Here is a 25376-nt window from a genome sequence, read left to right on the forward strand (position 1 = left end):
CTGGCAACCAAGGTACATGCCCTTCACCGGAATCGAACCTGGGACCTTTCAGTCCGCAGGCCGACGCTCTACCCACTGAGCCAAACCAGTTAGGGCTCATTTTGTATCTTACGTTTATTCTCTCCCTACTAGATCTGACTACAGCCATTAGGAAACAAGGACCTTGTGCCAGTGGCTGAGGGTACCTCCTATCCTTTTACCACGAGTCCCCTGTAGCTGGCAGAATGGAAGGTGGTATATTTCCTGGGCTTGCAGTCTTGTCCCTGGCTCAGTCTTCTCATTTATAAAGTGGGCATAATAATACCTACCTTCTAGGTTTAGTGCGAATACCTGAAGACATAATGTATTAGTAAATGAAAACACGTAATCTGAAAGGTATAAAGGAACAGTAGATAATATTATGAATACAAAGCATATAATAATAGTAAAGATTTACAACATCCTTACTATGTTCCAGCACTTTTATTTTTTTTAAATATATTTTATTGATTTTTCACAGAGAGGAAGGGAGAGGGATAGAGAGTCAGAAACATAGATGAGAGAGAAATATTGACCAGCTGCCTTCTGCACACCCCCTACTGGGGATGTGCCCGCAACCAAGGTACATGCCCTTGACCGGAATCGAACCTGGGACCTTTCAGCCCGCAGGCCGACACTCTATCCACTGAGCCAAACCGGTTAGGGCTGTTCCAGCACTTTAAAAAAAAAAAACAAGTTATTTTGTACAACTTCAGACACATACAAAAGCAGAGAATAGTAGTAAAAAACAAAATAAAAAATAAACCATGTTGTAATAAGCAACAATGGGCAAATTTTTCATCATTTATGTCATCACTTTATTATTTTGAAGCAAATTTCAGGCATTTCAAGACTAAATACTTCTGTATACATTTTTGAAAGATAAAGATTCTTAAATAATAACAATTTCATTAGCACATCTAAAATATAACCATAATTTCTTGATATCACCACGGTCAGGATTGAAATTTCACCAACTGCTTCATAATATCTGTTCCAGCTGCTTTTTTCTAACCAGAATTTCCCCAAAATGTCCACATATTGTATTTCACGGATATGTCTCTTGATCCATATACGTTGCATTGGATCAATATGTTTTAAGCCTCTTTCAATCTCTAGGTTCCCCTTTCCTCATGTACTTATTTATGCATTACATGCATGAAGTAGGAATTATTATTATCATCCCCACTTACTGATGAGATACTGAGTAACAGAGCAGTTTAATGACTTAAGTTTTTAATTATTGAGTGCTAAAGTTGGGATTTGAATACATGAATCATATCACTATACTATGTTTCATAGTTTCATATAATACACAGCTCTTTAATGCCTCCAAAATGTGTATTGTGCTGTATTAGTTACCAATATTATGAAGAAGCATTTTGCTCAAGGTCAACTAATACTCATGAAGAATTACACAATATGTTCTATTATATAGAAGGGTGGATCCTTCCCTGAGAAACATCAATATAAGAGAGAGACACATCAATTGGTTGCCTCCCACATGGGGCTGGGGATCTAGTCTGCAACTGAGGTTTGTGCCCTTGACCAGAATCGAACCTGGGACCCTTCAGTCTTCAGGTTGACACTCTATCCACTGAGCCACATCAGCTAGGTGAGACATCCATTAGTTGTTCCACTTATTTATGCATTCATTGGTTGATTCTTGTATGTGCCCTGACCGGGGATGGAACCAGCAACCTTGGCACATCGGGACGACAGTCTAACCAATTGAGCATACTGGCCAGGGCCTGTTTCTATTTTATTTTTCTTTTTTTAAAAAAATATATTTTTATTTGTTTCAGAGAGGAAGGAAAAGGGAGAGAGAGAGAGAAAGGAACATCCATGATGAGAGAGAATCATGGATCAGCTGCCTCCTGCAAGTCCCCCACTGGGGATCGAGCCCACAACCCCGGCACGTGCCCTTGACCAGAATCGAACCTGGGACCTTTCAGTTCGCAGGCCGACGCTCTATCCACTGAGCCAAACCAGCTAGGGCTGTTTCTATTTTTTTAAAGTTACAAATAATGCTGCAGCAAATATCTTGTATATTAGAAATAATTCTTGAGCTTTTAATTTTTCTGAATTTACAGAAAAAGAGTCTTATCTTTCCCTAGCTTTTCAATTTTTAATATTTTTACCCCTGCTCCCCAAATTCCACATACATACATAGAAAATGTCAAAGTTTGAAAAAAGAAGCATAATAAAATATCTAACTCATAGCAAGAAACATTTGATGGCAAATTATCTTTGTGTGGGGGAATGAGTTAATGTTTCAAAGTGTGTGTGTGTGTGTGTGTGTGTGTGTGTGTCGGAGGGGGTGGGGGGATACCTGGATGTTAGAAGGGTACAGAGAAAGAAAAGGCTCCACAGGCCTTTACTTCTTTTGAGCTTAAGGATGACTTTAAAAAAAAAAAAAAAGGATGACTTTTAATTCTGACAGCTCTGGACAGTGGAGTAGAAATTAAGAGCTGAGTCCTTAGAGTCATTTGGATTTGTTCATTTAAGTCCCGACTTTGCTACTTATTAATCATGTGGACTTAGACATAGTCAATAGCTGTTAGTCATAGTTTTCTCATCTGTAAAATAGGTATAGTAACAGTGCCTTATGGGCTTCTAGAAGAATTCAATGTGATAACACATGCAGTGTGCTAAACTCAATGCATGGCACATTGTAAATATAATGTAATTTTATATATATATGAGTGGCCCGGTGCACGGATTTGTGTAATTGAAAGGAAATTTATTAGAAGAAATATTTTAATATTGCTATTCGCCCTTTCTCTATAATAGAAGTCAATCAAATTCACGATCGATAATGACACATTGAAACACACACATGCGATTGGCACCAGCGAGAGCTTTATAGGTTTCAGGCATGCGTGAGTCAACTTAGTCTTTTATATATATATATAGAATAAAATAGACCTTGCTTAATTAGACCTGCTTTCTGATGCAGCTAAACTTTTTCCAGCCCAGTGAAGCACCCCAACTTCTCTTTCAGGTAATTGTTAGCAACACAGCAGTAAATATCAACACGAAGCAGATTATTATTGTAGATCATGCAGGAGAACAAAGGGTAAAATATTTAACTGCAGCAGTGTTTGACTATATTCTGCACAGTGAGAAAACCATTTTCAAGGTCCACCATTTCTTACTTCTTTTCATTCGGGTCAAGTTTCTAAGCTTTCTAAATCTCCATTTTCAGGCTAATGAAAAGAAAATAGGATTCCACCGAGTCTCCTATCTACCTATTCCAGGACTTCCGTGAGGATCAAATGAGATGAGGCACGGGAAAACGCTTCATTTGGTTAAAGTGTAAAATGTTTCCACCTGGCTATAAAGCAAGTCATGTTTCTGGGCTGAAGAAACTCCAAGGAGACTAGTCGCTAGGGAGAGGAAGCCAGCCGTTGCTATGTGATGTCATTACCCGGCACCCACAGCCACCATTTTGGGGCTGGGCTGGGCTGTGGACCGCATTTTGTGCCATCGCAGCATTGGCTGCGATTTGGTGGGGTGTTGCTCCGGGATGGTGGCGGGGCCTGTGTCCCACCTGGGGGAAGCCGAGTGTTGCTTTGTCATGACGCGCCAGGTCTGTGCTGCAGTTTCTCTGTAAGTGGCCAGTGCACGTCACGGCAGCTCCTGCATTGAGAGTCTGTCCCCTGGTGGTCAGTGCGCGTCATAGCAACTGGTCGGAAGGGCGGAGGGACACTTAGCATATTAGCCTTGTATATATAGAGATAATTTAAATAGAATATAGTATCATATATTTATCCAGAGGACAAAAGACTAATGTCTAAATGTGAAATGTAGTCATCAAGCTGTAATCTTGGGTATGCAGTCTTTTTTTGAGCAATTCAAATAATTCATGGATGTATTTGCTTTCATATTATTTTATGTGATAGAAAGTAGAGTAGATTTAGAAAAGCTTAATAGGCCAGAGGATGAAACATAAGAATCTGCAGAGAAATAATGACTCCAGGAGGAAAAGTGGAGGGTAGATTCCCTGGTGTGGCATTTTCTATCTTTGGGTGGGGATTACTCTGTAAGGGGCAGAGAATAAGAACATTGTACACTCTATGACCAAGATAAGATACGTTATAGGTTTTTCAAGCAAATTGAACAGTCATATTTTGTATACTGTACAATTTAGAAAGCAACCCGTATTGGGTAGGCAAGGGGAGTATCAAGGTCCTCTCTTTGGTGATTGATTCCATAGAACAAATTTATAATGCTAGACTTCCTTATGTTTAGTTCAGAGTTTTCTCAGTTACACGCTCATTTATCTCTTTATACACTCATTTATCCAACAAGCATCTATTGAACTCCAGGATGATATCAGGGTAACACATTAACTTCACCCTAACCCCCATAACCCTATAAACTATCTCAGGGGACAGAGAAGTCCATCAAAGATATTCCTGAGAAAAACGGGCATGTTCATCTGCATATGGAACACAACAGAATGAGAAAAGGTCAGCGACACAGAATTAGTGTGGACTTGACAGTTCGTGTCCGGTGTGAACGAGGCAACCTCCCGCTGGAGAGCAGTGGGTCGTCACTAGGGTGGATGGCGAGCGGCACCGAGCGGTGTCCTGGTGGCGGCTGGCGGGGAGGGAGGGTCTGCGCTCGGCCCGGGCTGTGAGCAGTGGCAGCGTCCCCGGGAGCCGGGGTGCAGCGGCGCCGCTCTCCAGGCGCAGCGCCCCCCGGCGGCACAACCCGGCCCGCGGCCTGGAGCCGCCCGCTCCTCCTTAACCCGCGCGGGAGGCGGCGGCGGCGGCGGCCCGGCGGGCGGGGGCGGGGGAGGGGCCGGGAGCGCGGCGCGGAGGCCGGGGAGGAGCCGGGGCCTGCAGCGGAGCCGAGCCGAGCCCGAGCCCGAGCCGAGCCCTGGCACTGTCCGTCCGCCTTCTGGCTCCCTGGGAGCCCGGACTGGCCGGAGCCCGAGCGGTGGCAGCGCGGGGAGCCCCACGCGCCAAGTGAGCGGACCGGCCGGGACGGGGCTAGAGGAGGCGCTGGTGCCACAGTAGCCAGTGACGGGGGTGCGGAGCCGCGGCCTCCCGGACCCTGCTGCCCAGGCCGCCCGGGGAGAGCGGGGAGTACGAAAACCCCACCCTCTGGGGCACCCCAGCTGCGGAGGCGGGAGCGGGGACGGGGCCACCTCTCCCGGTGGAAGAGAAGACCCTTACCGTCCGCGCGAGGGAAAGAAGAGACCCTGGTAGGGGACGAGTCCCCCCTTCTTGGAGGCGAGGAAGGTCCCGGTTCTGGCCGCGAATAGATCCGAAGTAGAAGGGGCGATCCTTGCTGAGGAAGCGGAGTGAGACCGCCCGCGTGCCTCCGCCCCTCCAAACACACTCTGAGCACTTCGGGACTTTAGAGGCAAAGCGAAAGGGGGTGAGCTTATGGAGTAGGCACCCTCCATCCTCTCCAGTACTCACAGAAGCAGAGGACACTCCAGGGGAAGAAGAGGCAGCGGCCCTCAGCGTGTCGGGAGAGAGGAGAACTGCCCCCTCAACTTCCTTGTGCCTAGACAGTGGAACAGGGCAGAGCCCCTCCGCTCAGGTCTCCAGTGGACAGAAGGAGCCCTCCACTCCTGAAAGATCCAGCTTGGGGGGGAGGGGGACTCCCCCAAGGGGGAGGAGACAACTCCTGGTTGGGAGAGGCTCCTCCCCTCCTCCCCAGCGTCACAGGCAGGGTGTGGGGGGTGTGCCACCTTCCCCAGGTAGGACCCCCTTCTCCTCCTCCTCCCCCTTCCCCTCCTCCTCCCTCCACTCCTCATCCTCAGGGGACCCAGATCCCCTCCCCAGCTTGGGAGGCTCAGCCAAGAACCGGAAGAGCCACTGAGGATGAGACGCTTCAGCTGCCTTTGAAGAGGGGAATCCCTCCAACCCCAAACTCCAGTACCAGGTGGTTCCCTCCCTTTGCTGGGGGAACCTCGGAGACAGGTTAGTGCGTTCTTTCATCTTCTCTCCGTCAGCATTAGGCACTAGTGGGGGCAGGGGTCTGAGATGGTGGCTCTTGGGTTTCATTACTGGGAAAGGCAGAATGATAACTCAGAGAAATGTGTTCTGAAGGAACTCCTGGATTCGAACCCACACCTTGCTGCAGAGGCTCTGAGAAGTGGGTTTCATTTTGTGTAGGGATGGGATTCACCTGGGAAGTGTATGTTTCCATGCTGACAGCAAAGGGATATGGGAAAACACCTGCATTTTCGGAATCCATCCATACTGTGTAACAGTGATTGACACATCCCAGCTAGACTCCCATATCACCCTGCATCCTTGGGGCCATCTCCCCTGGACAGTGGGTCCTCTCACCTGGAGAGGGCCCTCACTCAAGTCATGGTGGCATTTCATGGCCTGACCTTGTTTGGGGCTGCCACTGGTATTACATTTTCTTATCTGTAACCCGTCACTGTGATGACTGCTCCCTTGAAAGTAAAGCACACTGTCCCCGCTCACTGTACCTCAGACACCAAGAGGCCTCCTGTCCTGATATTCCCATTCCTGGCTGGAAGCATTTACCGATAAAGCCCAAAGGGAAAATGGGGACTCCACACGTCCCGAGACAAGAAGCAAGGGCACAGGGGGATGCCTGCTTCTGGGTTGAAGTTGTTCCCTAATGCTGACTCTGTCCCACTGTCCCAGTCATCCTTCCAACTCCTGTCCTTGGCTGACAGTTCCTCAGGAAAAATCAGGTCCTGCAGAGGAAGAAGGAGGATGTTCAGCCTCCTTCCAGCTTTTCCTCTAAAGAAGTTGTGATGTGACTTCTCAGGAGTTCCCTTTCCTAAAAGCACCTAAGAGTCTCATCTGCCTTCCTGTTTCTTGTTCAGTTCTGAGTCTCTGGAACCTTGTATTTAAGTTTTTCTTTGTAAGATTGGAGTAGGAATCATCCAAGTCCAGAATCTTTAGAAAATGCAGGAAAAAGGTGCCAGGAAATTCTTCTAGCTAAGCCCAGGCTGGTGTTTAGGAGAGCTCTGCCTTTCAGCCTGGGATCACTAACGGGGCGCCTGCCTTCTTGCCTTGTCACTAGGAAATGTCTTCTGTAAGGGTTATTACAGCCCATAGCACGGCCAGGTGGGAGGCTTTATCTCTCTGGGTTTTTGTATTTCTTCTTTCTCTCTTTGTCTGGTCCATGGATGGGCTGTCTGAGCCCCTAAGTACATCCACTTGGACCTGGAATCTACCTGTTCGTAGTGATATAGGAGTAGAGGAGACAGGGCTACAATCCAGGTTTGTATGGCTGTGCTTTAGAACGATGTGCATATGTTTCTTAATTCAGGTGAGTGTGGCTCTATCTGACCTCTGTCTGTGTTTCAAGTGGGTATGTTTCTGGAGACAGGTACATGTATGCTTTTCAGACCAAGCCTCCAGTGACCTAGAATTGTATGTTTCCAGTAGGCCTCTAAAAGCAGGTCCCCCTGTGCAATGACCTGGGGAGGGTTCTGGTAAGGATGCTCAGCTGGAAGGAAAGGCTGGGCCTCCCCTGGCCAGCGGGAGCCCTCATGAATGGCTGCATCCCAAGCAGCAGGGCAGCCCAGCCAGCCTCAGGCTGGGATCACTTCTCATAGGACTAATAAGAGAGCTTCATTTCTGGTATCTCTAGTCTCAAAGGCATGAGGATCTTTGGCTCCTAATCCTAGAACTTCTTCCCTGACTTTTGAAAACGGCTCTGGTGTAACAGCAGTTTATTTCTTACAAAGTACTTTACCAGATGCTGGAATGCAACTTGTTGAATGGTAACACCTCCAGGTGTACCACCACCACACAGCTTCGCTGGCCCTGTTTGCCCTGAGTTTTCCAATGCCTGCCTCTGTGGAATCAGTCAGAAGCACATGGCTCTGGGCTGAATTAACTGTGATTTAGAGAGTGCTATTTTCCAGATCATGTCTTATGGCCAGACCTAGCCCCCCCCTGAAAAATAAGAGATAACATTCTCCTATTCCTTCATCCCTGGAGTTTGCTCGGTCCTGACATTGATCAGTGATACTGTCCCCAAAGGAAAAGCTTGAGATTCTGACATCCTGCGAATGATTGCAAACTCAGTGCAGGCTTTGCAGTATAAACCATCGACGGCTTTCTGCTCCCAGTCTTACCTCTATGATCTGTCAGTTTTCTAATTTTTAATTTCTAATATTCTTTTCCCCCATTAAAAAATAATAGTTACACTTACTAAGTGCTTTAAGATATTAAGGTACCTGGGGAGGGGACAGGAGCGGGGTGGAGGGAGTCAATGGGGGGAAAATAGGGGCATCTGTAATACTTTCAATAATAAAGATAATTTAAAAAAAGAATATTAAGGTAATCTTCACAACAACCCTATGTAGGTATAGTTATCTTTAATTTATAGATGCAGAAACTACAACACACAGAGGTTAAGTAACTTGCCTGAGGTTGCAAGGCCAGTAGGTAGTGGAGTCAGGACTGAAATCCAGGCAGCCCACTGGTAATTGGTAATGTGGTTAACTTAGCCATTGCTCTATTATGTGCAAAGCAGGAAATGATCATTCCTTAATGCCTGACCTTGGCACCATACAGAGAACAATTACTGGCCTTGCAGATAAAATGGGAAGAAAACTGTGCCTATAATTTTGGATCTTACATGTATCATCCAGAATCAGTCTTCCACTCCAACAGAATGTCTTTCTGTTTTTCTCTGCCTTTCTCCCAGTACTGTAGTCTTCCTTAGACGCCCTGTGGATGTGATGGAGCCTGCCCTTTGGCTGCCTTTCCCAGTTTCTATGGGTATTTCCTTTCAGTCTTCCAGCACGCAGAGAAGAATGTGGCCTGACTCAGGTTCTGCCCAAGCCCAGTGGCACGAGGCCCACCTGGAGAGAGAGGTCTGGGTAACTAGGTTGGTTGGACTGAGAAATGGAAGTACCTCTTGTTTGTCTTTCTAATAATAGCCCTGAACATTAGCCTCATGCCATTATTTTGGGGAGTGTGGAATGTGTGGCAGCCACCAGCTCATTAAGCTTCATTCACTTCCCTCCAAGGGTGAAGCCTTGGCAGTGTTTAGGACTTCATCCCTTTTATTAACAGGGGAAACTGAGGCATCGAGACTTCAGGGAGCAAGGGGTGGTTAGGGATATTTAGTGAGTCAGTGTCAAGGTTAGGAATGGAACACAGGAACCTCAATGTCTGAGCTTTTTCACACTGGGTTGCCCTTCAAGAATGGGGAAGTGACAGGAGTGAGGAAGTGGGATGGGTTGAAGGAGAATGGTGCTGAAAGATCAGAAGGACCTTTTGCTGCAAGCTTCTTGTAGCTGATGAGACTGGAATATATTTTGAGTGCCGGGGCGTATCTGGAGGGCTGACTGGGAGGGTGCTAGAGAAAGGTTAAATTTAACCCCCGTGTCCTAACCTGGTGCTGGGGTAAGGATAGGGAAGGGCATAGAACAACTAGCAACAGGCTGAGAATGCTTCCCTTTCCGGAAGTCACCGTGATTGGCATGTGCCAAATGGGTTCTGTAAGCCCTCTGACCGTCTACTCTCATGCTCCTGTCCAATGTTGGGTGAGTTTCAAATGAAATATCCACTAAAGGCTTCTGTGTTCTTAAGATGAGATTTCCTAGGGCTCTTTAGCAGGAGATCATAGGGAGTAGGGTAAAATTTCTTTACAGCCCTCCCTGTGGTCATTGAGAACCTGCTCATTGTCCTAGTATTATCTAGCTGGGATAACCCGGCCATGGGACCCTGCTTTCTCATAGAGGCTGTGGTGCTTTGATTTAGTATAGTGCTAGGAGGTCTGAGACTTCCTGGAATGATTCAATATCCCTATTAGTTTCCAAGTTTCTGTGGGTGGTGGGAGAGAAGATACGGATACAAGGAAGACCCCTTTATAAAACTATTTATAAACATGATCTCCCCCCCACCCCCTTCTCTCTTTTTTTTTTTTAAATATATTTTATTGATATTTCACAGAGAGGAAGGGAGAGGGATAGAGAGCTAGAAACATCGATGAGAGAGAAACATCGATCAGCTGCCTCCTGCACACCTCCCACTGGGGATGTGCCCGCAACCAAGGTACATGCCCTTGACCGGAATCGAACCCGGGACCTTTCAGTCCGCAGGCTGACGCTCTATCCACTGAGCCAAACCGGTTAGGGCGCACCCCCTTCTCTTGTCAAGCAGTTTTGGGTTGCAGTTGGATTTCTGGCTGCCTAGGCCCCTGAGGCACTAAGGTGTTTCCTTCATCCTTGCAGAGTAGGCGTGTTGCTGGTGACGAGCTCAGGGCTGGGTACTGGTGTGTATGTGCAAAGATTGGGTAGGTGGGGACCTTGCGGGGGAGAGAGATGACCACGAATGCTGACCTTTAGGAGAAAGGGGTAAGTGTCAAGGGGGGAAGAGTCACTGACCAGAAGAGTGACTGATAGCCTGAAAGATGAGTTGGAATCGGGAGAGGGGGAGGCAGCCATTGCTAGGACTGAACTTTGGATGGCAAAGTGTGTGGATTTGTGCGTAGTTGTATGTATGCGCTTGTGCATAGTATCTGTGCGTGGATTTAGAGATTACATACATAATATGTTTCTGTCCAGGATTCTGAAATCTGAGGCGTGCTAGCGAAATGCCCTGGCGGGGCTGTCTGCAGGGACAGGAGGAAGAAATACTAGTTGGAATCTGGAGGCTGTGCAGGCACAAACCTGTCAGGCAGCAAGTGCTTAGGGGGTTGCTGGCATCAGCTCTAGGGGAGTGCCAAATGGCTACCAAGCGGTTCCTGCCAGCCTTTCTAGACCCTGCAGTACAGATGTCGCCCACCCTTCTTCTCCTTCCCCCACCAAGATGTCACTCTAGCTACACCTCTCTGCCAGTAAGAGCGCCCAGGCTGTGTGGGTGGCAGCTGGGCGTGCACACATCAGGCGTGGGCGGTTTGGCAGCGCCAGAAGTTTGCATGAAGGTGCAGCGAGCGTGCGTGCCTGGCTGGGAAGGAAGGAGAGAGGAGGAGGGCGGGAGAAGGGGAGCCAGTTCTTAGCCCCAGAGTGGCTATTTTTAGCCAGGCTATCTGATTGTTACCGGTGTGCACTCAGCTGGGTGTCTCCCTGGCTTAGTGAAGCCCAGCAGGCCGAGAGAGGTGGGAGGTCCTTGTTGATGACTTCTTCCTGGTGTAGGTGTCTGTGGGCCGAGCTTGCAAAGGGGTAGCTTTCAAGGTGTGAGGGCAGCAGTACTGAGGAGCTGTTACCTGTGTGTGTGTGACTTTGTGCTCTGTTGGTAAGGTATGCTGTATAGCTAATCGTGATCTCTGTTTATGTGTCTGTCTTACATCTGTTCTTTGCTGGAAGTCATATGTAATTTATGCTTGGTATATATCTAATATGCCTCATGCACATGTATGTGAGCTAAAAGGGGCCAGTGCTCAAATATATCTGATACGAAACATCTTTAGAGTGTTGGTGTATGCTTCATCAGTGTATAATTCTGTTTAGAATGTTTTCTTCATATGCTCACTTGTGCTGTCAGTATATGTTGTATGTAAATTACAGCAGGTGTCACATAATTGAAGAACAGACTTTGGCAGATGTTTCCTGCTATCTAAGTGTATTTTTTAAAGTTATTTTCTACATACTTTAAAGATATTATGTTGTAGGGCTTTCAGTAAGGAGAACAGAGGGAATAGCTCAGTTGGGTGGTTTGATCTCACTCTTAGTCCTACATGAAGGGAGAGACCTCTAGGCTATGTTCCACATTAAGATGTAGAATAAGTACCAGTCTGTCATCTGGTAGATGATTGGTGATAGATCCATTTGGGTTTTAGGACCAAGTGGAGGGCTCTCTCGTAGAGAAGTTTACTAAGGGAATTGTAGAAGAAAGAAACTATCTTCTTTAAAGCACTAGGATTCAGGTATTACTTGCCACCTGTAACCAGAGTTAACACTCATTTTTCTGTTTCCTTTGTCCATTTCTCTGCAGAACCCAGAAGAACCATGGCTTCTGACCTAGAGAGCAGCCTCACCTCCATAGACTGGCTCCCCCAGCTGACCCTCCGAGCCACCATTGAGAAGCTAGGGAGCGCTTCCCAGGCTGGCACCCCGGGGGGCAGCCGCAAGTGTCCACCAGGCTCACCCACAGATCCTAATGCCACCCTGAGCAAAGATGAGGCAGCAGTCCACCAGGATGGCAAACCACGATACAGCTATGCCACCCTCATCACCTATGCCATCAACTCCTCTCCGGCCAAGAAGATGACCCTCAGCGAGATTTACCGCTGGATCTGTGATAACTTCCCCTATTACAAGAATGCTGGCATTGGTTGGAAGGTGGGATGGCTTCTATAACCAGGGATTATTTATAGCCTTTGACAACTTTTTTCCTCTACTTTTGTTTCTTTGTTTAATCTGGTCCAATGGACTGACCTGACTCAGACATGTGGTATATACTTCCATCAGATACATCAGGGAAACTCCAGTGATACTGAGCCTCTAAGTATAGTTATGGGGCTGGCAGGATGTTGTTACTCATTATACCCTCTTTTTTTAATTTAATTTTATTTTATTTTATTAAGGTATTATATGTGTACATATCTTACCATTGCCCCCCCCCCCAACCCCACTCCCATACATGCCCTCACCCCCCAATCATTATACCCTCTTACCTTCTGATTCCTCAAAAAGAATATCCATTCATTTCACAGATATTTATGGCCACTCTACTATGTTCAAGTCACTGTGCAAGGGATAGGATTGCTCCTTCCTACTTGGTAGTAGGAATCCCATCACATTTCCAAAGCTTCATTGCACATAGTCATCTTTTAAAAAACTGTACACCAAGAAAAAAAAATATAATTAGGTCCTTTACCAACAGCTCATCGACCAAGCAAGTAATGAGAGGATAAGTCATTTGGCTGGAGATAAAAAAAGAAGGGACTCCTCTTCCAAGCTAAGAAGGAAGATTGATGTTCTCAGTCTTTTGGAGTACCAATTCATGTGCCAACTGCAGAGCAGAATGAGGTTTTAATAGAGTTCTCGCACTGTATGAATCACCAGTTGATATACAAACCAGATGATGGGCTGAAGACTGTTGAAAGCAGTCAGTTTTTTTTCCTTTATGCATATGCCCCTGCTAACTACCAAAACCTCCAACACATTTACACGACAATATTTCTTTCCTTCAAATGTGTCCAATCTATGGGCTGTTGAGAAAACAAAGGTGACCTGTGCCTTTGTTTTACTCATAACTTCTATTTGTTATCATTAATAGAAACAGTTTTAAAACTGTTTTATAAACAGTTTTGTTGTTGTTAATCTTCACCCGAGGATATTTTTCCATTGATTTTTAGAGACAGTGGAAGAGTAGGGGGAGACAGAGAGAGAGAGAGAGAGAGAGAGAGAGAGAGAGAGAGAGAGGAGCATTGATATGAGAGAGACACATCGATTGATTGCCTTCTGCATGCTCCAACCAGGGCCAAGGTTCTAGCTTACAACCAAGGTACGTGCTATTGACCAGACTTGAACCAAGGACCCTTTAATCTGCAGGCCAACACTTTATCTACTGAGCCAAACTGGCTAAGGCTAAAACTTTTTTTTTTTAAACTATAGATAAAATGGTATGGAAATTGGGCAGATGTGATTTTGAGGCATTTATATATACTTATCAATTGTGTGGAAAGATTGAAAAACTATATAAGCAGCTTTCCAGAAGCACCTGGTAGCCACATTTATAGCCATTACTGCTCATCAATATAATATCTGCATGTTTTCTTAGTTCATTATTCTTGCTATCTGTTAGGTATGCTCCTTCATCAGTAAAGTTGAGTGGTGCTGAGTTTACTCTGATACTTGAACTTTGTTTTGTGTTATGTCCTTTGGTGTCCCTTTGTATCCTATTGGAAAATGTTTTGCTTTGCACAATGCTCAAATCTCACTTGTTTCTGTGCTTCCTCAGAACTCAATTCGGCACAACCTTTCTCTCAACAAGTGTTTCCGGAAGGTGCCCAGACCCCGGGATGACCCTGGGAAGGTGAGATACTGCTTGCTGTAAGCACTGAAGGAGGAACAGGAAGGAGAGAGAAGTAGTTGACAGCCCAAACTCTTGTGATTGTTTTAATTACCCAGAAGAGGAAATCATGTTAGAGAAGCAGCTTTATTTTTTCTCAATGGAAGAGCTTGGTAATCAAGCTTGTAGGGCCCCACTAAAATGAGTGACTAAGGAAGATAGCAAAATCTTTTTTTTTTCTTTTAATATTCTTATTGATTTTAGAGAGGAAGGGAGAGGGAGAGAGAAATGGAAACAACAATGATGAGAGGGAATCATTGATCGGCTGCCTCCTGCACTCACTGTACTGGGGATTAAGCCCACAACCTGGACATGTGCCCTGATCAGGAATGGAACCATGACCTCCTAGTTCATAGGTCAGTGCTCAACCACTGAGCAACACCAGCCAGGCCTGAAGTCTTATAAAAAATAGAAATATTTATGTTAAAGTTGACTTTGCTGCCCTATGGGTTTGTGTGTGTGTGTGTGTGTGTGTGTGTGTGTGTGTGTGTGTAGCACTCATTCTAGATGTAAAAGGTGGTCTTAATAACCTTTGTAGGAATTTTTTATCTTTTAAAAGAAGAAGAGGTAGGTCATTCTCTTTGTTTGACAGATTTGGATGCTAAAGCCCAAGAGAGTCTTGCCTCAGATCACATTGAAGAGTAGCAGTTTGAACTAGATACCATTGTTCTGTTCCTCCAGAACAAGAGGTCTGCGTTTGCACCATATGGGATATCTCTGACGCCCCCTAGTAGGACAAACTTACTCCTCAAAATTAACCAGTATCCTTAAGCTTTTGTGTGAATTTTCAGTCATTTTTCTTTTGTCCAGACATTTTGCTTAATACATAGAACTGTTACTTTATGAGAAAATCCTCCCAAATATCTGCTTTTCCAAAGGTGAGACTTTTCATTGAAAGTGATTTTGTTGGTGCTGGTTCTCCTTCTAGGGCTCTTATTGGACCATTGACACTTGTCCCGACATCTCCCGAAAGAGGAGACACCCACCAGATGATGATGTAAGTCCTCACCTCATGGAGGGATGTCTTTTCTGAGTCAGCTGCTCCTTCCTCACTCTTTCCTGAGTTTTCATATATCTGGGCAAAGGGCAAATACCAGCAGAAACCATGGGTCTTGGGAGGAAGTTTAGCTTCTGCTTATGGATTTCTATTCTTTCACACCCCTCAGCTATCCCAGGACTCACCAGAACAGGAGGCAAGCAAGAGCCCTCGGGGAGGTGTTCCAGGGAGTGGAGAAGCCTCACTGCCTCCAGAAGGGAATCCTCAGATGTCACTGCAGAGCCCCACATCTATCACCAGCTACAGCCAGGTAGGAAGGAGAGGTGGCAGGGGGCATAGCGGCAGATGGATGGATGGATGAGTTGGTGGCTGGGTGAATGGATGGATAGGTGATTGGGTGGTTAAATAGAGTCATATATCTTTCAGTTCAAAATTATGTATTGAGTATCTGTGATACAGTAGGCAGATAAATTGGTAATGAAGGGGAGAGCAAAAGAGGGAAGCTGAAAGAGAGAGAATGAGAACAGAAATTTGAGAAAGATTAGGAAAAAAAGGGATGAGAAGAAGGGGGGCAAAAAAAGTTTATAAGAAAAATAAGTGCATGGATGTAGCATAGGGAAAGCACAAGAGGCTACATCAAAATATGAAATATGCTCATTCTTTGCAAAGTTGGTAGAGGATGAAGAGAGGCAGGAGAGCTTGGGGAGCACTAAAGGGTAGTATTGGTCCCTCATTTGGGACGTGGATCAAGTCTTTCTTCTATTGTAGGGCACAGGATCTGTGGATGGTGGAGCAGTGGCTGCAGGAGCTCCAGGCCGAGAAAGTGCTGAGGGTACCCCTCCCTTGTATAACACCAACCATGACTTCAAATTCTCCTACTCAGAGATCAATTTTCAGGATCTGAGCTGGTCCTTCCGCAACCTCTACAAATCCATGCTGGAGAAGTCCTCTTCCTCCTCTCAGCATGGTGAGTCTGAAGTTGGGATGGGAGCATGGTCATCCTTGTATTTTTGAATAGATGGTGACATTCTCTTTTCTCCCTTCTTTCTTATTTTTAACTCAAGGAGAGGTTGATCACTGGTCAGGGGAAGCATGTCATGAATCAGTACTGTTTGCAGTTGAGCTCTTCTGGCTTAGTTCTGAAGGACAGCTGTTTCAGCACACAGTCTGGGTTATTAGCTTCAGAAAGTGAGTTGGAAGCATCCCCCTTCTAGAGGGAATGGCAGTGATTTTATTGCTGTAACAAGTCATTTAGAGAATGACCACTAGGGGACAGCAGTTCTCTTTCCTTAATAGTCAGTACTCCCCTCCCCTCCCCGCACCCCCTCCCCCGACTCTTCTTTGTGAGAACAATTTAATCTTATTTTTTTTTTAGCATATTTATATTTGTTAATTTTTTTATTAGTAAAAATTTCAAACAGATGTAAAAATATAGAAAATAGTGTTATAAACCCTCATGTTTCCATCTCCCAACTTAAACAGTTACCAATATTTTGTTAAGCTTGTTTCATTTACCGCTCAGCTTTTTTTCTTCTTCCCATCACCATTTATCCCTTCATGATGCCCTCTTCTACCTACCACCCATCCCCTTCTTTTTAATTGGAATATTTTGATGCAATTCTCAGACATGTCATCTGCCTGTAAATATCATTTCAACATGCATCCTTAACAAAAAAGACATGTTTTTTGTTATTTATATCTATTAACCTACCACAACTTAATATCAGTTTATATCTTGTTCATACTCAATTTCCTGAATTGAGAATGATTTAAAGTCCTTATTGGGAGGCTCAATCTGGTTCAGCCCTCTGTAATTCCTTTTTTGTTGTTGTTCCGTTTTGTTTTTAAAGAAATTAGAGGTAGGGGTAAAGTCAAGACTTTTCAGTGAGGGGGTGGGTAGAAGTGGAAGAGGGTATATGGGGGATAAATGGTGATGGAAAAATAAATAAAATAAAATGTAAAAAATAAAGACATTAGGTGAATCATCAGATCTTCTTGTTCTATACTGTGGTCTTGTACAGACAGCAGGAGATGAATGGAATGATTAAAAGTATTTAGGACTTACTGTTTGGAAAATTTATATTAATTGTCATAAATTTTTTTAAAAATTATTTTTATTGATTTCAGAGAGAAAGGGAGAGGGAGAGATAGAAACATCAATGATGAGAGAGAATCATTGATTTTCCCTGGGGATATGCCCTGATCTGGAATTGAATCCATGATCTCCTGCTTCATAGGTCGACGCTCAACTACTGAGCCACACAGCCAGGGGATTTGAATCTAGAGTTGTGTTCTAAGATTGTAGCATTTGCATGAGAAATTAATCCAACTCAGGTGATTGGTTGATTGGAAGGGAAGAACATGGAGGAGCTTTCAGAAACAAAGTAAAAAGCTATATTGGTAAGGATAGCAAAGTGTTCGCTGAATTTTAATGTTGGCTGAAAGCCCCTAGCCTCAGTCTCTAATTCTCTTCTGCCTAATTTGTTTGAGAAATTCATCCATTCCTTATCTACTCCTCACTGAAGCTCCGTTTGTTGGTAGTGAATACAGTAGAAGGGTGTAGAGACAATAAGGAAGAGGAGAGAATAGACTCCCATGGCTTTGTTTTATTTATGATTTACTTTTAAAACTTGACCTGATGTCTGGTGTCTTTTGAAACTATGATTAAGGCCTACACTCAAATCCTTGTACAAAAGCATAGAAAGGGCCCTAACCGGTTTGGCTCAGTGGATAGAGCGTCGGCTTGCTGACTGAAGGGTCCCAGGTTGGATTCCGGTCAAGGGCATGTACCTTGGTTGCAGGCACATCCCCAGTAGGGGTTGTGCAGGAGGCAGCTGATTGATGTTTCTCTCTCATCGATGTTTCTAACTCTCTATCCCTCTTTGTAAAAAAATCAATAAAATATATTTTTTAAAAAAGCATAAAAAGGTACATGCTGACCTTTTGCTAAAATTTCAGTCGTCACCACACCGTCAAGGCCCTCCCTCTGCTTTACCTATGAGGGGGCCAGTGCCATCCCTGCTGTCCCAGAACACCCTTATCTTTGAAATCTGTGGTTTCCATCTGAGGCTACCCACCTCAACCCAGTGGAAATCCTCTTGAGTGAAAATGCATTGCCCAAGTGACTCGCCTGCTTCCTCCCACCCTGCAGGCTTTTCCTCTCTCCTGGGGGACATGCCACCCTCTAACAACTACTACATGTACCAGCAGCAGCAGCCGCCTCCTCAACAGCAGCAGCAGCAGCAGCAGCAGCCACCACAGCCACAGCCCCAACAATCACAGCCACAGCAGCAGCAGGCACCAGCCCAGGGCCCCTCAACTGTAGCGGGTGCTCCTCCACTGCACACCCCAAGCCCAGATGGTTGTACCCCACCAGGGGGGAAGCAGGCTGGGGCTGAAGGCTATGGGCCTCCCTCTGTGATGGCCATGCATCCACCCCCACTGCAGCATGGAGTCTACCACCCTCATCAGCACCATCCCCACAACCATCCTGCCCAGCAGCCGCCACCACCACAACCACAGGCACAAGGCCAGGCTCCTATCAATAGTACTGGTTTTGGTGAGTAAGGATGGTACAGGGATATGTGGGGGCGGGCGGGCGAGAGTGGAGGGGATGAATGACCCCTTTTTCTGACTCTGGCATGGAGGTCCAATTGGTGAGGAAGTAAATACCGAGTTTAGCCTCTCCTCCGTGAGAGCTTATCTGAACTAACAAGTTGCTACTTGGAGCTCTGTATTAGAGAATTTGTAGATAAATTGGGATTGTTTTGTATATCCTCCTGCCTATGAGCTGAGCTGTCAGTACCTAATGCATAGATAGCTTTACTTGTCCTAAATCTCCAGGGAGGGAGATTCTAAAATTGTCTTGATAATGCAATCGATAACCTGTATAGATGCAAGAATCTTACATGTAGTCACTCTGCTAATGCGTTGACTGCCATCTTACACTTGATTCTCTCTTATGCCCCACTTTGTCCTCTTTATAGCCTTTCCTCCTGACTGGTGCTCCAATATTGACTCCTTAAAGGAAAGCTTCAAGATGGTGAATCGGCTCAATTGGTCCAGCATTGAGCAGTCACAGTTCTCAGGTTAGTGATGACTGAAGAGAGAAGTGATCCAGTGGGAGTAGACAAACCCAATAGAAATCAGAACCAGAAGGGGATGGTTAAGTGGTTTGAAGATTTCATTGTTGTCCCTCCTTATTTTCTTTTTTTTTTTTTAAATATATGTTATTGATTTTTTACAGAGAGGAAGGGAGAGGGATAGAGAGTCAGAAACATCGATGAGAGAGAAACATCAATTCAGCTGCCTCCTACACACTCCCCACTGGGGATGTGCCCACAACCAAGGTACATGCCCTTGACCAGAATCGAACCTGGGATGCTTCAGTCCGCAGGCCGACGCTCTATCCACTGAGCCAAACCGGTTAGGGCTTCCCTCCGTATTTCACAAGGTAGATGATATTGATATGATTTGCAAATTAAGTTCCATAAATTTAGCCTTATCTCAAAACATGACAATGGTTTATCCTAGCCAATTCTGTCTCTGGGAGAGAGGGAAGGCTCTCAGGAATTCAGAAAACCTGGACCAGTGGTTTGAATTTTTGTCACCATTTGCTGACAGTGTGACCCTGGCTAATTCCTTCAGCTACTTTGAAACTTTGTTTCACTCATCAGTAAGATCAAAATTATAACATGAATTTAATAACAAACAAGTAGAATGAGAGTTTGAAAATGTAGAGCTCTAACGGATGCCAGTTATAATGGATAATGCATTTAATGGGTGATATTGATTTGTGATGTGGTTGGAACAGTGAGATGGGGTAGATCCGATAGGGGCTCTGGGCCTCTGCAAGGTTAGCCTTTCTTGCTTCTCTGCTTGTAGAACTGATGGAGAGTCTGCGACAGGCAGAGCAGAAAAACTGGAGCCTGGACCAGCATCACATTGCCAATCTGTGCGACTCCCTCAACCACTTCCTTACTCAGACTGGTCACGTGCCCCCTCAGGGGGGTTCCCACCGGCCACCAGCCCCTGCCCGAATTGCTGACTCCTGTGCCCTCACCAGCGGCAAACAAGAGCCAGCCCTAAACCAAGGTACGAACAAAGCTAGTGGCCAAGGAGGTGGAGACTCTGATGAAAAGGGAGGGGGAGGAGAAGGACAGAAGAAAATGGAGAGAAATCATCTAATGGGCAGTGATCCAAACTGAGCAGCAGGACAAGTTTGTTCACCACATTGACTGAACATTTATCTGTAAAGTCCTGAAGAATGCCAAAGAAATAGACCGTGTGACTCCTGGATGTAGAAGATGAGAATTACGTAAGAAAAGGGAGGAGAAAGTCTCCATTCCAAATTTGTGCTCAGTAACCCATACCTGAATCATAGCAGGTGAAGTCTTGATTCTCTACACTTGTATGATCATCAAACCAGTGACAAGAGAGATTCCAGTGATCCTATTTCGATATTTGTCATCCTTCTAATACATTACTATGTTCTTTTACAGTTCTCCTATTGGGGTCCTTTATACCCTCAGTGGTGAGGATTGATAGCTCCTGCAGAAAGCCTTCATGCCCTTGGAGGCTATAGAACAGAGCAGGGGAGGGATAGGAAATGGAGGGAGGGGACTGTTTTTTCCCTCTCTATGGGACCCTGCTTCATGGAGTAGAATGATCCCACTCAAGTAACTATTTCCTTGTTTGGCAGTGAACTCTTATGGGCACCCACAAGCCCCCCACCTATACCCTGGCCCATCGCCGATGTACCCAATCCCCCAGGACTCAGCAGGATACAATCGCCCAGGTAAGAGCCAGGAAGCTTGTTTTACCACCAAGCACTCTCTTCCCTGACCAGATGTTTCACTTTCTTCTGTCTCTGGGTCTTCATTCCCTGCACCTTCTGGCAGGAACGAGCCTTCATGATTCTAAAGGCCTGAGTATGGGTCACCTGCTACTGAGGCGTATGTCATGGGAGACTAAAGTAGACACTTACTTTGAAATTATCTGGTACCTGCGATAATGAAAGGCAGTAAAAGCATGACTGTAAATAAAGATAGATACGTAGAACATTTATGTCTGGCTTTAGAAGCTGAGAGATATACTCAGGCAAATCAATGAACATGATATGCAAAACATAAAACATAGCTGCTTTGTGACCCTGGCTACTTTCCTGTTGCCTGACCTCTAGTATCAGGGGCCTGGGATTAAACTATCTCAGATGGTAGGAGTGCCAGGGGAGACCCAAAGTTATCAGAAATAGTACAAAATGAACTATTTCACTTGAAATCCATTTTAGAAAAATCCTGCCAAACCATAAGCATTTTCAATTGTGGGAATGACATTGGAATCTTTGTCCATGTATTCCTTACACATATAATACATACACACATTTCTGTACTGCTTTTTAAATACTAGTACATCTGCATGTTGTTTGTCATTATTACATAGTCTTTGAAAGTGTAAGTGTAATGGCTGCAAACTGTTATATTGGCATGGAAGCTGGTTTGGTCTAGTTTATTTCCTGGGCCTCAATGAAGTTGTGGCTGGCCACAAAAATAACTCAGGGATGATAAGAACAAAAGGTTCACCAGACATTCCTCGTGGTATTTGGGGGCTGAGCACTGTCCATCTAACTGATAGAATAGCTTCCCATCTATTCCCCTTTTAATGTCTTTTTCTCTTCCTAATAGCACACCATATGGTCCCTCGGCCGCCGGTTCCACATCCTGGTGCCAATGAGGAGATCCCTGATGACTTCGACTGGGACTTGATCACTTAGTGCATCACAGAGTGTGACTCTCAGCCCAGAGCTGGGTGGTGAAGCCTGGCAGTGGGGAAAGAGCAGCCCCAGTCCATCCCTTCTCCCCTTGCCTGTATATAGATATATATCCTCTTGTTTTGTTCTTTCTCTGTCAGAGAAGTCACCGCAAGATGCTGCCGAAGATAATCCCTTTTCCCTGCCTCATTCTTCCTCTTTCTTCTTGTTTTCCCCCTGATTCTTTTATTCTTATTATGTTACTATTGTGATTATTGGTTATATGCGGTCCCCTGTCTCCTCTCTCTATACCATCAACCATGTGCACCCCTTGTTAATTTAAAACCATCTGGCTGGAAGGTGAGGCCATGATAGCTACAGAGAAAGGTTTCCAACTCGGATTTACCTTTCACTCTGAGATATTCAATGCTAACCATACCTTTCGACCTTAAATTGTTTTCTGTTCCTATCAATTCAGTCCAGGACTGGAGAGGCCACATTACCAAGTAGAAGGACCTCAAACACTGCTTGGCAGCCAGGACTTTGCAGGTTTTACTCAATGGTGCTAATTTTGTCCTCTGAGCGTTTCCTGTCCCTTCATATTTTCAGTCCTTACTTGTGTTGATCCTCATTCCCCATTAAGGGTAAGAGTGATGGTGGTGGTGCCAGAAGGTGACAACAGAACCCTAGTGGAATAAGAGGTCTGGGTTGGGTGGAGTAGAATACTGCAGCCAGGCAATGGAATGTAAAACATTCAGGAATTGGTATATAATACTCTATCAAATCAACATCCATTGGCTTGTTCCTAAGCCATTCTCGAAGGGAGATAGGGCGGGTCTGAGTCAGAACTCTGCTGCTATAGTAGGAATGAGGACAACTATTCAGCATAGGCTCGGCTCTTTGGAGATGTTTTCAGTGTAACCGTTTTGGCTTTTTAAACGTAATTTTCTCTGGAAATGTACTGTGGTTCTTATCTGCATTTACAGGTTAGTCTTCAATCCTCTTTCCCACTCAGCAAATACTATGTAGTCCTCCTTTGGTTGTTGGCTCAATTCCCCTACTCACCTTATTTTCTTCCCTCATTTTCTGGCATTCTCAAGATAGAAAAGTAACCCATTATCACTCTCAGTGTCATCATGTCCCAGGACAGGATGGGAATCTCTTTCCCACCGATCATAGCGGAACCAACCTGAATTGGTGGTAGGAGGGTGGGCAAAGGAAAATGGAGCTGGCATCGACACAGGAAGGAACTCTTTCAGTTCTTTCATTATATAGGCAAATGCTCTGTTGGAATCCAGACCATTGGGGCTGTAACGTTTACAGTAGCCTTTGGAGGGGGTGAAGGAGCTTGGCAGTGTGGGGTAAATAATCTAGAGGGAAGAGTTCAATGAGAACCAAGGGAGACCCCTCAGGAAAAGGTATGCGGATAACTTCTCTCCTTTAACAAGGAGTGGCCATGATTTGTTGCTGCAGAGTACTCAGTGTATATTGATATTAATTGTTGAATTGTAGTTATGGGTGGGAAGAACAATTTTACTACCATTTTTATTTCTCTGAATGTTTAGTTTCTGAAAGCTACAGGACGTAATGTATGGACTGGACAGGGCCACTCTCTCAGTGATTTCTGTTTTTTTGTTCATATTTCTTTATTTACTGATGATTTCCAAAAGATTTAGCTTTCCACTCCTTCCCACCCCCCTCTCCCACCCCCTCCTTTTTTTAGAAGGGGGTTATATATGAGAGTTGGTTGAAGATGTCCAGTGAGGCTGAAGTAAAGAGGCAGGAAAGGGCAGTTGACTAAAGAGCACTTTATTTCTTTGAAGTTCTTTGTAAGAAGTGGGGATGTGAGTGGCTTGAATCCCCCATTGTGTTGGAGGGCAGTTAGTGGGGTTGAAGTATGACATAATATTTTAAAATTGGGGAAAGGAGAATTTCTCATAGAGGGTGGCACAATGCCTTTGCCCAGTGTTTCTATTTTGGGCATCTTTCTTATTCCTTCCAATCAAGGTGCCTCCTGCACACAACTTCCTATCTGTTCTCCCTAAGATGCCCCCTTTACGTGTTATCACTCCTCTTTTGTAAACTCCTTTTCTACTCAGATTCAGGCAGAGTTTGCAAGGGTAGACTAAATCATCCATGTAAATGTCCCTTGTTTATAAATCATCTGTGTCTCAAAGAAAACTAGTCTCATTAAGAACTCTGGTGGGCTGCCAGAGTAACTGAAGTTTGGGGCTAGGGCTGGAGATTGGCTGTCAGGCTTCCTTGGACTTAAGGTCCCGTTCAGTAAACTCAGCCTTGCTCAGTGGCAGAGGAAAATCCTGACCCTCTTTGGGCCTTAGTTCCCCATTCCCCACCATGAAATGGAAGAATACTACTTTTTCTTGTTGGTTCAGCATTGCTGGGCTGGAAGTATAGTCATTGTTGTTGTATTGGGTGATGTGTGCAAAACTGCAGGAGCTCACTGCCTGCAAGATGAAATAAGGGGGGAAGAGGAGGAGAGGGACAGAAGGAGCAATTACTTGGTGTAGATCCACCCATCCCTGTCTTCCTCTCTTTAACCTCTATGTTTCTGGTTTGGTGAGTCCTTCCTACCACTCATAATGCTTTGCATTGGTGCAGGCTGGGAAGGGGGGGTATGGTCTCACAATTGTTGTTGTTGTTTTTTTGCATGCTTTCATAATAAAAACCAAGAAGAATGTTTCTGGTTTTATCTTATTGATGCTTGTCTCAAGTTTATTCTATGCCAGGGTAGGAAGGCAATGTGAAGTATTTGTTTTCAATTGGTCTTTTGCCCCTCCCCACCTCATACCACATGGTTTGATTAGTTGACTATTTTTTTGGGGGGGAAGATTGATGAGAGACAAAAATGTACAGTATGCCATTAATGTTCTCATTTTCGAATGCTATTAAAAATAGTGAAATATTGTTGGGAGGTTACAGTCACCCTTTGCCACTTGGTGTATGGACAAGGCCACCTTGCTTTAATTCTGGGATATTGTAAAGATTAAATGTACTACAACTTGGAAAGGTATCTTACTTAATGAAAGAGAAACATGCAAATTAACCATGGCAAATTAACCATTAATTAACCATAAATTAACATGCAAATTAACCATTAATTGGCTATGCCCACAGCCAATCAGAGTGAGTATGCAAATTAACCCAACAAAGATGGAGGTTGATTTGCATATGCAGGCACAGAGCGGTGTGAAGCCTGCTATGAGGGGAAGCAGAGCGGTGGAGGGAGATACTGGAGTGGTGCTCCAGACAGAAGCGAGGACTTGCCAGCTCCAGGCGGCCCTGGAGCGGGGACGTGCTGGCTCCTGGGCTGCCAGGGAGCAGGGACCTGCCAGCTCTGGGTGGCCTGGGAGTGGGGATGTGCCGGCTCCCGGGCTGCTGGGGAGTTGGGACTTGCTGGCTCCCGGGCGGCTGGGGTGGGGAGCGGGGACTTGCTGGGTCCTGGACAGCTGGGAGTGAAGCCAGGGGCCTATTCTTGCACGATATCGTGCAACGGGCCTCTAGTTGGGTCATAATTATAGGTACTCCCCAGAGTTTTTCATCGGCAATGAGGGAATTTCAATTTTAGGAATATTTCAGATTACATTTCCAAGGTAAATAGTAATCTAAA

General features: G+C 45.2%; 1 protein-coding gene across 3 annotated transcripts; it reads left to right on the forward strand.

Annotated features, from left to right (window-relative positions):
* Positions 1–953: 953 nt before the first annotated feature.
* On the forward strand, positions 954–24660 carry FOXJ2 (forkhead box J2). Of its 3 annotated transcripts, none has more exons than XM_080659212.1 (11): positions 954–5960; positions 11922–12268; positions 13926–13967; positions 14932–15000; positions 15170–15310; positions 15769–15967; positions 18152–18559; positions 18987–19088; positions 19885–20094; positions 20702–20797; positions 21684–24660. In XM_080659212.1, the coding sequence occupies exons 2-11, from the start codon at positions 11936–11938 to the stop codon at positions 21770–21772; spliced, it is 1689 nt and encodes a 562-aa protein (XP_080515338.1). In that variant the 5' UTR covers positions 954–5960; positions 11922–11935; the 3' UTR covers positions 21773–24660. The 3 variants fall into 3 exon arrangements, with proteins under 3 accessions (XP_080515338.1, XP_080515336.1, XP_080515337.1); XM_080659210.1 differs by having other exon boundaries at positions 13893–13967; positions 21684–24659; XM_080659211.1 differs by lacking the exon at positions 954–5960 and adding an exon at positions 8834–8868 and having other exon boundaries at positions 13893–13967; positions 21684–24659.
* Positions 24661–25376: the final 716 nt, after the last annotated feature.

The sequence above is a fragment of the Plecotus auritus genome (assembly GCF_963455305.1).
Source record: "Plecotus auritus genome assembly, chromosome: 3".
NCBI classification, from domain to species: domain Eukaryota; kingdom Metazoa; phylum Chordata; class Mammalia; order Chiroptera; family Vespertilionidae; genus Plecotus; species Plecotus auritus.